General features: G+C 35.7%; 1 protein-coding gene across 1 annotated transcript in view; it reads left to right on the top strand.

The window, feature by feature from the left end:
- The window catches only part of LOC138705279 (transcription factor sma-9-like), a 48,348-nt gene extending 37,137 nt beyond the window's left edge, over positions 1-11,211 (top strand). The window contains exons 3-4 of the mRNA XM_069834124.1: positions 803-984; positions 10,895-11,211. Of these exons, the coding sequence (XP_069690225.1) occupies positions 803-958 (156 nt within the window). The 3' untranslated portion in view covers positions 959-984; positions 10,895-11,211. The remainder of the gene's footprint in view (positions 1-802; positions 985-10,894) is intronic.
- The last annotated feature ends 2,409 nt before the right edge of the window (positions 11,212-13,620 follow it).

Here is a 13,620-nt window from a genome sequence, read left to right as displayed (position 1 = left end):
TGATCACGAAGGTATTTATCTGTCAGTCGTTATCTAAACTTAGTTTTTACAATTTTCATTGTTGAAAATAATTTTTCACAAACGTAAGTTGTAGCGAACATGGTTTCAACAGAGCAAGCGAAAGAACGAAGCTTCCGGATATTTATTTTTTGGCAAAGATTTGAAAAGTTCAACGTTTGTCAAGTCCTTACATACAGTTTTCATTTTAACGTCACATTGTAAATCTGTGAGTTTAAATTGAAAATCTAACAGCATTATTCGTACATCTGCTGAAAAAGGATCGACGTAGAGATGATGATAATAATAATAATAATAATAATAATAATAATAATAATAATAATAATAATAACAATAATACTTAACCTTTTAATGTTTCATCAGTAACATGTAGTATAATGCCGTTTTATGTTATACAACCTTTTTCCTCGTAATACTTGTGAACAAATCATACATTTAATATTCTCATCATATTGGCAGGAAAAAAATTCGTCCTCTCATCCTACTTGAAACTTTCGTTCTTGTAGAGGTGTATGGTTTCGAGAGAGATATTGCGAATATACGCCTTTCGCAGGTCAGAGACAAATGCAAATGGAACGGAGTTCGACTCCAGTGAGTGAGAGGGTGGGGGTTGTGGGAGACAGGAAGCAAGAGAAATGCATAGCTATCAATTCGAGTCACATTTTCGCCACGGTTGCTTTAAAGAATATCTCCCCCCAGATAAAATTTCTATATCAAATTTAATTACTTCAGCAGAAATTCTTATGGTTGCAACAATATTTTCCTACATGAATGCTGTTTGTAGGTAACGCAGAAGACCGAGACATATAGCCACCAACCCGCCCAGGAGCCCCAGCCTCAGACACACCAACATCAGCAACAGACGGCGTCATCATCTGGCACTGTGGCGTACAGACTGAGGAGTCCATTGCTGCCACCGTATCACAATATCAAGGGCTGAAAACACTTAGTTACACCAGCTAATAGGTAGGCATAATCTTAGGTTTCTGATGGTTTTCAGTAGAAAATGTAATTGTATGTTCTTAATCACTGGACAATATAAATGTCTGCAGAGTTTCTCACGAAGACCAAGTTAAAAGATTCAAGCAAAGTCGGATTTAAACGGCCAAAAAATCCTCTGCTCCCAGGTTTTACTTCGAAATATAATAAAAATACATTTTCCAAAAGAAATCAATAGACAAATATATTCTTATTCTTATATTAGGACCTCGCGGTCTCGGCATAGCTCAGATGGCAAGAGCATTCAAGCGCGCCAAGCTGATGGTCCTGGGTTCGATTCGCGGTGCCACGACAAATTTTTCTCCATTAATTAGCAACCGACAAAATTATCACTTACCGAAATAAGAGTGAAAGGCCATTCGCAATGAAAAGTAAATGATTGGTTGATTGACAATCTTACACGTGTTAAATTATATAAGCACGTGTGGCTTACAGCTGTTTCGGTGCTTCTTCACACCATCCTCAGAGCCTACTAGATCTCGGCGAGATCTCGAACTAGGCTGCCTGTTGTGGGGGTGCGTTAAAAGTGGAGTCAAATAGTGTGTGTGTTCTGAAATTGATCTGTGTGTTGAGAATTTGATCAGGGTGTGTTTTAGTGTGTGTGTGTGTGTGTGTGTGTGTGTGTGTGTGTGTGTGTGTATTTCATATTGTTCTAGTGTGTTGAATTTTTTATTTTTGGGTTGTATGTGTAGGATTTCCATGTCTGTATTTATGTTATTGTATGTGTGGTTAGCATTAGTTATGTGTTCGGCGTATGTATGTATGTATGTATGTATGTATGTATGTATGTATGTATGTATGTATGTATGTATGTATGTATGTGTATGTATGTACAGTATGTATGTATGTATGTATGTATGTATGTATGTATGTATGTATGTATTCCTTTTTTCGAGCAGCATGTTCCATTACAAATGGAAAGTAATACTACATGCCTAGGTTTACCTTCAAGTACATAATCCATTTACATTATATATTGTTATGTTGCCATTCTAGATTAAATATGGATTAGTGTAGTTCATCTACTATGTGTAACTGCCAAGATAATATTGGTACTTCTTAATCTAACTTATTTTCCTATTCCTAACCTATGAAGTACAAGAATCTATTTACATATTCTAGCATTAAAATATTTACAGTATTTACATATTTACTATCTCTTGATCAGCCTATTTTCAGATAAATTATACCCTCTAATATTGTAGCTTATTTACAGAATGTAAGTAACCTATTTTTGACCCTTATCACTTAATTCTGACTTTTAACCTATCTTCCCAAATAACTTATCCTTATATACTAGCCAGCCTACTGTAGTTGTTCAAAGTCTATACTATTTGCAAACTTTATAAAATATTTTACATAACTTTTCACTAATTTTGTCTTGTCCACAGGCCACTTTCCACCACATTTATGTATAGACTGGATTAGTGTTCTTCTTTCCTTTCCTAATTTCGTACAGTCATAAATGATATGATCCACTGTCTGATCCCCATCCCCACAGACACATGTCGCACTATTCTTGATTTTAAATCGATGAAAATATGCGTTGAGTATGTATGTATGTATGTATGTATGTATGTATGTATGTATGTATGTATGTATGTATGTATGTATGTATGTATTTATTCACACTGCAATGGGTATATACCCGGTGGCAGTGGTAACTAATTACACCCAATAAAGACAATAATAAACACAATTAATAAAAAATAAATTAATAATAATACTAATAATTAATACTAGCAATAATTAATAATAATAATAATAATAATAATAACAGGGAACATCCTAAGTTAAAATAACATTTAAAGTAAATCTAATTTGTACCTTAAACCTAAGTTCGAACTAAAATCCACGAGTATGATATGTTCATATCTGCACAAGTACCTTTCAACATTACACTCATTTCGCTGTCAACTCAATCACTGCACTGGAACTACGACACATTTCACTGATTCTATCCTGATTTCACTAACACTTCAAAAACATTTCACTGTTCAAATACTTTGCACTGCCACTATAAACTATAAAGCTTCACTGACAGGAACACGTTTCACTTACTCAACACACTTCACTGACACAACATAATTCTTCACTGATAGAACACTTCAATAACAAAATATCAATTACACCCTTTAAATACTGTGTATAATTATCGTTTATTAGTAAAGTCCTTAAGCCTATTTTTAAATACATTTTTGGTTGTTGGTAAAGCCTATAGTAAGTCTGCAGGTAAAGCATTCCAGTCCCTGATAGTACGATTGAGAAAAGATGTAGATGTATTGTATTCTCTGGTTAGTTCGAGATGACGCCGAGATCTAGTAGGCTCTGAGGATGGTGTGAAGAAGCTCCGAAACAGTTGTAAGCCACACGTGCTTATACAGGGACATCATTTTATTTTTACAAGTATTTTTAATATTAACCTGTCTATATCTTTAGAGAACCGGAAACACCGCTTGCTCCCCCCTCCAAGACTGGAGTTCGATGATACTGACGTAAAACACAAATAGCTCTACTAGGTATAGGAAGGAAGAAAAGTAGTTCATCCATTTACGTAAACTAGGAAATACCGCGATTTTGAGTTTGATAATTTTCATTAGGTTTTTTTCAATCAAAGTACAGTACTGTATTAAGAATAAGTGTTTTTACTCACGAAGTGAGTTATCCATGCGAACGTATTCATTATGCAGTGTATATTATACTGTCTACAGCACATTAGCGTACAATATAGAGAAAGAAGTTAAATTGAAAAATAATCATAATATGAATATTTAAACACAATTTTGAAAATGGTGGCCGTTCATTTCGATACAGGCTTCACTTCTTTTGTGCATATTATCGCACTATAGACTATTGCATCTAATTCCAAATGCCAGTTTCGTCCTTCGTACTAGTAACTCATGTTGAAATAATTCTGTACCTACTCTACGTACTGTGAATTCAATCTTCACTTCTGCCCGACCCGAAAATATAAAATTACTCAGACATGCTATCTACTGTCCGTCCAAGTGGTTATGCCGCAGGATTGTAGAAAGGGAGGAAATCACGTGACAGTTAATTACTTAACGAGGCCCTTTTATTTAAGTTAAATTAAACAGCTGTATAACATTACGTAAACGTCCAATTCCTAAGAGAAATTAATGTTTTCAGAAAAGAGCTAAGACAGCCCAGCTTTTACAGAGGGGCGAGCAGAAGCAGGTGGGGGAAATCGGGATGCGACGTAGGCAAACGGACAGTACCTGTGCGAAAATATGATTCAATATTGAAAGCTCTTTCGTCACTGGAAAACGCGAACATATTTCTGGAACGTACTATACTCAGTAACTCAGTACTGCTTACTATCTGCGGTCTTGGTTCTGTGTGGAGTTGAAACTTCCTTAGTAGAAGGGGTGGGAGTGAAGTACATTAAAAAACTCAGGTACAATAAAAATTGAAGTAAAAATAAAATGATGTCCCTGTATAATTTAACACGAGTAAGTTCGCCAATCAACCAATCATTTATATTTAAGTGTTAAAATTAGTGTACGCAAGATTCAAGATGGAAAATTAAACATAAACATTACGTAAACACAGAAGTTTGCGGTCATGTTACCAAATGGGATCATTCACAATGATTCACATAAACACTGACATTAACATTACCGTAAGACGTTAACATGAAAGTTTGCAAACTACACACTTTAGTGTTCATGCTTACGTGATTTGGAAACAACACACAATCGCACAGCGTTGAAGTATACAACAGAATATGATGAAATGACGTCGTTGTTATGTTTTCATAGTTACCAAGTATTTTTGTGCTTATTTTTATGCTACCATCGTGAATGATGGTATGACTTTTTGATTTTACAGTAACATTTACATTTTTAAGCTAACACTCACGTTATGTTTAATTTTCATTGTGAATTGGCCCTTAAACCTATGCGGTCGTACGCGCATGATTATTCAATCCTTCAAAATAGAGACAAGCTTCATATGGAGTCCTAACACAAAAATAAACCTAACACGGAAAAAGAAATTATTATTATTATCATTATTATTATTATTATTAATATCTTGGAGCAACAGTAACAAATATAAATGACACTCGGGAGAAAATTAAACGCAGAGTAAATATGGGAAATGCCTGTTATTATTCCGTTGAGAAGCTTTTGTCATCTAGTCTGCTGTCAAAAAATCTGAAAGTTAGAATTTATAAAACAGTTATATTACCAGTTGTTCTGTATGGTTGTGAAACTTGGACTCTCACTCTGAGAGAGAAACATAGGTTAAGGGTGTTTGAGAATAAGGTGCTTAGGAAAATATTTGGGGCTAAGCGGGATGAAGTTACAGGAGAATGGAGAAAGTTACACAACACAGAACTGCACGCATTGTATTCTTCACCCGACATAATTAGGAACATTAAATCTAGACGCTTGAGATGGGCAGGGCATGTAGCACGTATGGGCGAATCCAGAAATGCATATAGAGTGTTAGTTGGGAGACCGGAGGGAAAAAGACCTTTGGGGAGGCCGAGACGTAGATGGGAGGATAATATTAAAATTGATTTGAGGGAGGTGGGATATGATGATAGAGACTGGATTAATCTTGCACAGGATAGGGACCGATGGCGTTCTTATGTGAGGGCGGCAATGAACCTTCGGGTTCCTTAAAAGGCAATTGTAAGTAAGTAAGTATTATTATTATTATTATTATTATTATTATTATTATTATTATTACTATTTATATCTCATTGTTATTTTTCATGATTTAAATAACAGAAGCAAATAATCTTAGCAACTACTTATTGATCCTTAGTCATAAACTTATTAGCAATATGTGCAATATCCAAAAGGGTGCTTCTTCTTGTCTTTAAAAACGATTTTTCATCAGCAGTTTTGCATGATTCACAGTAGTTTTTGTTCTTGAAATATAAATCAATTCACAGAAGAGATTGTAAATGATATCGACACAGCTTTCAATAAAATTTGTGCAATTCTTTAACCCCATAAGCAAGTTCTGAATAATTTATAACTTTTCTGGATGTTCTTTTATTAGTTTTTCAAAATATAAATGTATTATTATTATTATTATTATTATTATTATTATTATTATTATTATTATTATTATTATTGCCCTGAAAAGAAATCTCATTTCCACAAACGGAGGATTGAGTGTCTTGATAGTAATTGGATAATAAAAAAAGTTTATATCAAAAATAATTTTCAAAATGTTTTCTGAAGAGAAGAGCCAAACTAAATACAAAATGTGAGGATATTACTACAATAGTAAGCAGTAACATCAAAGTGAAATGACGCGTGTTTCATCTTCGGCTTATGTATGAGCTTTTTCGTTGTCCAGTGAATATTTATCAGGGGTTCGTATGTTTTATGGAATAAAAAATATCGCAGATCTTTTTGGCCCCTGAAATGTTCAATATTAAGCAAAAAAGCGAGTCACTATCCTCCTTGTATGCAGTCTCCCAACCAGCTGCAGCCCCCAACTGATACCCGTCTGCCAATCGCCGTGACAGTAGAAGTATTACTGAGAACTCGTGCAAATAGACCTGTAATGCCAATAAGTCACGAACACTAAATCTAATAAAATGTTGCAGGCAGTGCATATATTATGTGTGTATATAATATCTACCCACTTCACTTGAGTGATTCGGGTTTCGCATACTGCGGACAGATGGCAGGTCTGTGATTCATTTTCAAGCTGCACATCACTTCGGCGGGCCACGTTATGCGACGCGGAATGGTGTTCACAACTCCGCTTCTTGAATCGCTGGTTCATGTTGATTAGGAAACTTAAAATGAAACGATGCCTGCCTTCTCTATTTTTGGAGTAGAAGAAATCAACTTGTCATAACTATAGGGTAGGGTGGGGCTGCTTGAATCAATTTTACTTCAGTCTCAATTCACAGCTACAGAATTCCCATTTTCAAAATTGGAACATCATTTTACATTGCAGTGAGGTGTTTTCTATTAAGAAATAATAAATTTAGTTTTCATACGCAAGTATATTCCAAGATAAACAATATATTATAGAACATGTCAAAATATTGATTTTTCGCAAAAGGTGTGGTAATTTGGATCACTAGTGGGGCTATTTGGATTACATGTTTTGTTGCAAAACTGTACTGAACTGCAAACCCACAATGTTATAAACTAATAAAATCATAATAATATAAAAATATTATAAACTCAGAACGTCAAACTGCTTATAATAACAAGTAAATTGTTTTCGCCCGGCTGCTCCTACGTACATTTCATGGTATCAGGTTTTGCATGACTGGCATCTTATCCAGTCACCTTTCGTGAATGAATTCTTATCAAAATAATTAACCCCGCAAAAACCACATGTTTCACTGTCATCTTCAGTCGTTTCTTGTGATGATTCTTCATCTGAACTGCTGGTTTTTACTTTTTTTTTTTTTTTGCAAACTATCTTCTTGCCTTTTGTGGATTAGTTTCTTGATTCCTTAACAGGTGTGCTCTTCTCTAATTGTAACTTTCTCTTCGCTCTGGTTTTCTCAATATTTTCAGAGGATGTCAGATGAGAATTAGCTTGCTTTTGTCTGTTTACATTATTCTTTATCATATTTTTCATATGATTCAAGTAGCCCCAGTAAAAATGATTCAACTAACCACATCCTTTAGATTTACGTATAACTCACGTAGTTCCTACGTTTCGCAACAGAATGCGCTAGTTGTACCGTAAAAGAACGAATGAAGTAGTAGGTTACTTGATAACAGATAGGTTATACGGAATAACTACATAATTTTAACACTAAGCCTTATTTACTAACGTTTGAAGATTGTATGGCATTAAAAACAAAGCAAATGGCGCTTACCTAAATGTCTTTGAAGTTCTCCTGAAGCTTGAAAAATGTATGTAATGACTTAAAAACGCTTGAACAACACGGCCAACCGATCTGTACAAGTTCTCACTGGTAATGGCTGCCTGTATGTGCAACAGTTTGTGCGCAGTAGGCCAAATGCTTAAATTGATTCTACTAGCTCCTTGATTCAACTAACTCCACCCTACCCTATGCGAATGACATCTTTGCAGTTTGATGATCTCCTGCATATCATTGGCCCTCAAATACAAAAACTTCCAATGCGGGAGGCATCCAGCAGAGCGTCTAAGCGTAACTTTGAGGTTATATTTCCCTTTAAGAACTTGGTTCTCTCCCTAAGTTCTCTCTTTACGATTTTCGTATTGTAACTTTCACAATGTCCATTAGTTTTAGAAACAAGTACTAATCTGGGATAAATTAAAAAAAAAAAACTCATTAAGTGGAAGCTCTCTGAGGACAATTTCACGAAGGTGGAAGAAGGATATAGGAAAAAAGTAAATTTTCCGAACTTCATGGGAGCCATGGATGGAAATATTTGTGTATTTCATGTACACAAACAGTAATATAAAGAGTGAACCGTAAATAGTCATTAATTTCATAGGGTTATTCTTTGAGATATTTTAAACAAAAAAACAGTATGATTATTTTTTTGTTTTGCTTCCTTTTCGAGATAAAAACTGTTTTATATGAAACATGTCTTACCGTCTTTTGGAAAAACCATTAATTTAATTATCAATATGTTCAGTAAATTTAAGAGAGCACTGTATTTTCATAATAAATACGCAGAAATTTGATCTAACAAATGTAAAGTTTTAAAATTCCTTTTCAGAACGAAAATTTACAATTGTTCAGATGACATTTCTGCATATGTAAACGACAAAAACTAATTTTTTATCGTAATACACTGCTCTCTTAAATTGACTAAGCATATTGGGAATTAAGTTAATTCAATGGCTTTCCCAAAATACGCCATGAAATGTTTAATATAAAATAATTTTTTTCTCGGAAATGAAGCAAAAACGAGCAAAATTGTATTAAAGTTATTTGTTTGAAATATATATGAATGAATAACCTCTTGAAATTAATGGCATTAGTCACGGTTCACTCTGTACAATTCAGGGCATCCTTTAACCAATTCTATCAACATCTCATCTGAAAAAGTATTCAATTTTGTTGCAGACGACGCCAACATAAACAAAACACACACGCGTTCCGGTAACGTCGCGCGGTAAAAGTTAACTCAATTTCAACTTTCGTCGCATCGCGACCTGCGTCGTGACGTCATGGAAATCTGATTTCTTATATGGCCATAATTTATATAATGTCGCTTCATTGTAAACGATGCATTATGAGTGAAGAGTTATGTCGTGTACTAGGGTGAGTTTATGTGTAAGTGTTCGTGTAAGTGTAATGTAGGGAATGAGTAAGGTTGATCAAGGTGAGGAAGGGAGAAGGGGAAATCCGGTGCCGGCACATAGCGTACTATTGTCCAATAGCACCAAGGGGGCCGCCAGGCTTAATGTCCCCATCCGACGGACCGGTCGACTCACTATCAACAGTGACATATGCCTTCTCTTCCTAGTGCATTTATTGTTATTGTTGGAACTTTTTTCCACTACACTATCACTACCACTTTCATTGCAATTTATTATTACTTACTTACATACTTACAAATGGCTTTTAAGGAACCCGAAGGTTCATTGCCGCCCTCACATAAGCCCGCCATCGGTCCCTATCCTGTGCAAGATTAATCCAGTCTCTATCATCACACCCCACCTCCCTCAAATTCATTTTAATATTATCCTCCCATCTACGTCTCGGCCTCCCAAAAGGTCTTTTTCCCTCTGGTCTCCCAACTAACACTCTATATGCATTTCTGGATTCGCCCATACGTTCTATATGCCCTCCCCATCTCAAACGTCTGGATTTTAAGTTCCTACTTATGTTAGGTGAAGAATACAATGCGTGCAGTTCTGTGTTGTGTAACTTTCTCCATTCTCCTGTAAATTTATTATTATTATTATTATTATTATTATTATTATTATTATTATTATTATTATTATTATTATTATTATTAATATCTCCATCCTAACCTCTTATCATTGTGACTTCTATGTATGTATGTATGTATGTATGTATGTATGTATGTATGTATGTATGTATGTATGTATGTATGTATGTATGTATGTATGTATGTATATACGCAAATGGAGCATCAATATTCTTTATCTGTATCTACTTACACATTGGACGAGGAATATATTATGGATCATATAAATTTTTAAACCATATATATATAGTTATCTTCGCTGTAGTGTAGATGATGGAAAGACCTTTCTCTGAACTCTCTCTTAAAATACTTTTTAAACTAGTGCCTCCGAAATCAATGATGGGCGATTTCACATAGAATGGGTAATAACTTTGAATTGTGCAAAAGATAGAATTTGTGAATCGTTCGTTGTATCACGCATATCTCAAAGCCATCAATATTGGTAGCGCTCTTTTCCCCATCTACCGTTTTTTTCCTGATGCACTCGTTGATGTCCCTTCACCTCCATGTTATTTCTGTTCTGGTAAAATCCTCTTCACCTTTGTTTTCCTCTGCTACTCTCTGTATCTTATTTTTGACTACTCTGCTCATTTTTTTTTTCATAAAATTTTATAAATTAAGAACGATCTCTCTTGTTCATCCCCTGCTATATTTTAATTTAAAAGGTATCGGCGGCATCTCACGTAGTGGTCAATTTCTTCTAAGGAACTTAGCATACTTTTGCTTAGTGTCGTTGTTCATCCCCCGTCTACCCCAGCCCATTGCTTGACCCATCTTTGCAGAGGACCACCACCATAAAGGTTCGCTTGCTAACTATCTTATTCCTCACAAGTGCCAAAAAGATCTGCGACACTTTAGATAAAGACAAAAATTTCAGGAATCTCCTTGCATCACCTTCTATCACATAACGTGAAAGTGAGGAATATTTTTTAAAAGACTAGGGTATTCAAAACTTGAGAATAATTTTAAATTTCTTGTTGTTTCAGAGATAAAATATTTTAACAGCAAAGCTGCTAGTGGTCGGGGTTAGGTCAGTATGACAGCATCATCCTTGGAAGAGGTCACTGCATCATGCTAACTGAAGGAAGACTTAACCCCAGCGTCCATAACTGATTATTTCTGAGATCCAGCGATCATTCTCACGACGGTTTCATATCTGGAAGACGGGCTGTTTTACTGTTACTCGAGTCACTCATTCCCATAACCACCAAGTCGCCGCCATATTGTTTTGTAAATATGTTTTGTTAAGGTTAATTTTGTAAGAGATATGTAATAAAGAAACTGCATATGGCATTGTTTTTCAGTTTTGATGTCTGCATTTGTGCGCCCTTTCATAATAACATATGGAGTTAGTAACAAATCTACAGACTACAACTTGTTGGATCTGATCGTCCAAGGCAGAGACATATCAAGGTAAACCCCAATAATATACATAGCGGAAAGTAACTCCCTATTGTAAAATGCTTATAACTTATGTATATACAGGATGATTCATTATTACGTGTAAATACTTTGTGTGTGTAATGTAGAAGTGAAACTAAAACTAAAATGTTCTATACAACTTTTTCTCAAAACCTTTAACGCCACTTTGCGTGGAATTTGCGCTTCCAAACGAAGAAAGGATAACACACCAAATGTAAACTAATTATCACTTTCGTACAGTGCATTTGGACTTCAGTACAAAAACAACCAAAGTTACTAAATCCATATCCTCGGCAGTCTACTTATGTACTTTTGTGCGAGATCGTGCGTATTTGCTTGCTTTCCGCACAAAACCAATACGCGGTAAGTGTGAAATACCACATTCAGTATTCCCAACGTAACACACATAACAATTTCCCTCTTCTTACTGCTTAAGCGCCATATTCATTTTACTGCTTTAGGCTTTTAACATATTATTTTTAGAGACGTTTAACATAGTAATAATTATAAATTGGAAACTTACCACTGCAATTTCACCTAAATTGCAATGTTAATTATTGTTTTTAAATATTTGCAAAAATTAAGTAAAGTGTACTACTCCACAAAAGTTATTGCATTCCTGATGCAAGTAACATTAAGGAAGCCGTGAAAAAATCAACAAGATTCCAGATGCCGATGTTATTACTGCAATATGTTATATAAATAATATTGTTAAAATATTAAAATGAAAAATAAATCATTACATAACCTAACCGTTTGTTTTAAGTTCGCATTTATAGACTGGGGGAAAAAAAGACAGACGTATATCACGGCCTGCTGCAGTATAGTAAACACAGAAAACATTTTATAGCAACAATGTTGAAGATAGATATTTTGGTATTCCAAAGTTGCAGTCATTAAACAGAAACCAAGATGGTGATTTCATTGCAACTAATTAGAAATTCGTCTTTCAGGTATGTAATAAACGATCTTCGCACAAAATAATGTACGATACACGAGCGGTATGTTTGTTTTCATGTTCTCGGAAATTAAAAAAGCCAACTACGTTTCGCTTTTTCAATCTTTTCCTCGAACATGAAAACGTCAACATACCGCTCTTCTAACGCATATTACTATTGTGAACTAAAACCAAACACAGTAAAGAATGTAAAGCAATTTCTTCTAGACTTTACACATTTGCACAATTCTTAGTGTAATGCATGTTCAAAGTGCTGTCCCTCAACTTGAATACATACCTGTGCTCGCCGCCTTATTGATCTCTGAACGTTACACAGCACGTACATCTCATTACGAACAATTCCACACGCATGTCCAATTCGCTGTTGTAGTACTTCTACGTTACGTACAGCAGATGCATACACAAACGACTTCAGGCGGCCCCAAAGGCAGAGGGTTCATGTCCGGTGATCTGGCTGGCCAAGGAGTTGGCCCTTATCCATTGACCTGGATACGCAGCATTGAGATACGTTGCGGCAGTAATGCGCAGGAGCACCATCGTGCATAAACCATAAGTTCACTCGCGTTGCAAGAGGGATATCCTGTAGCAGACCATGCAATTCGCGTTCCAAGAATGCGCGGTAAATATCCCCATTCAACTGCGGAAGTAGAACTCGAGGTCCGAGTAACTGATTCCCCACAATACCACACCAAATGTGTGGGAGAACAGTAATGCCTATGCAGTTACTACGACGTAGGTGCTATCCACTGGAACTCTGGAATTAACGGTTCTGAGAAAAAGTTGTATAGAACGTTTTAGTCTTAGTTTCACCTCTACAATTCACACACAAAGTATTTACACGTAATAATGAATCACTCTGCATTAATAATTTTATGAAACTTAGTGCACAGTTTCTTTATAGAGGTAGAAAGTGATCCATAATGGTATATGCGGGAAAGGGCTCAGGTGGCAGCCCGTTATGAAGTCTGGCGTTCCGTTGTACCGGTGCAGAGATGGTGGCGGACAGTGCACGGACCTCGCGCTACACTGGATCCCAAGACCATCAAGAATTGCCATTAGAAGCCCTTGGACACAGGATTTATGGTGGATACTTGCAGACGTGGTCGTCCCTCGACATCCAGGACAGAGGCAACATTGCAAATGGTGAGGAATATGTTCACCAGAAGCTCGAAAAAGGCAACACAACAGGCCGCTCGTGAAAGTGATTTTACCCGCTTCACAATCCAAAATGTTTTGAAAAACGAATTAAATTTCCGTCCGTGGAAGCCGCATTACTGTCGGCGGAAGATTGTGATCATCGAAATGAGTGTGGAAGTATGGTGAGAGCATGCA

This window comes from Periplaneta americana, chromosome 8 (genome assembly GCF_040183065.1).
Source record: "Periplaneta americana isolate PAMFEO1 chromosome 8, P.americana_PAMFEO1_priV1, whole genome shotgun sequence".
NCBI classification, from domain to species: Eukaryota; Metazoa; Arthropoda; class Insecta; order Blattodea; family Blattidae; genus Periplaneta; species Periplaneta americana.
Note: the sequence above shows the minus strand (reverse complement) of the source record. Positions and strands in the feature narration are given on the sequence as shown.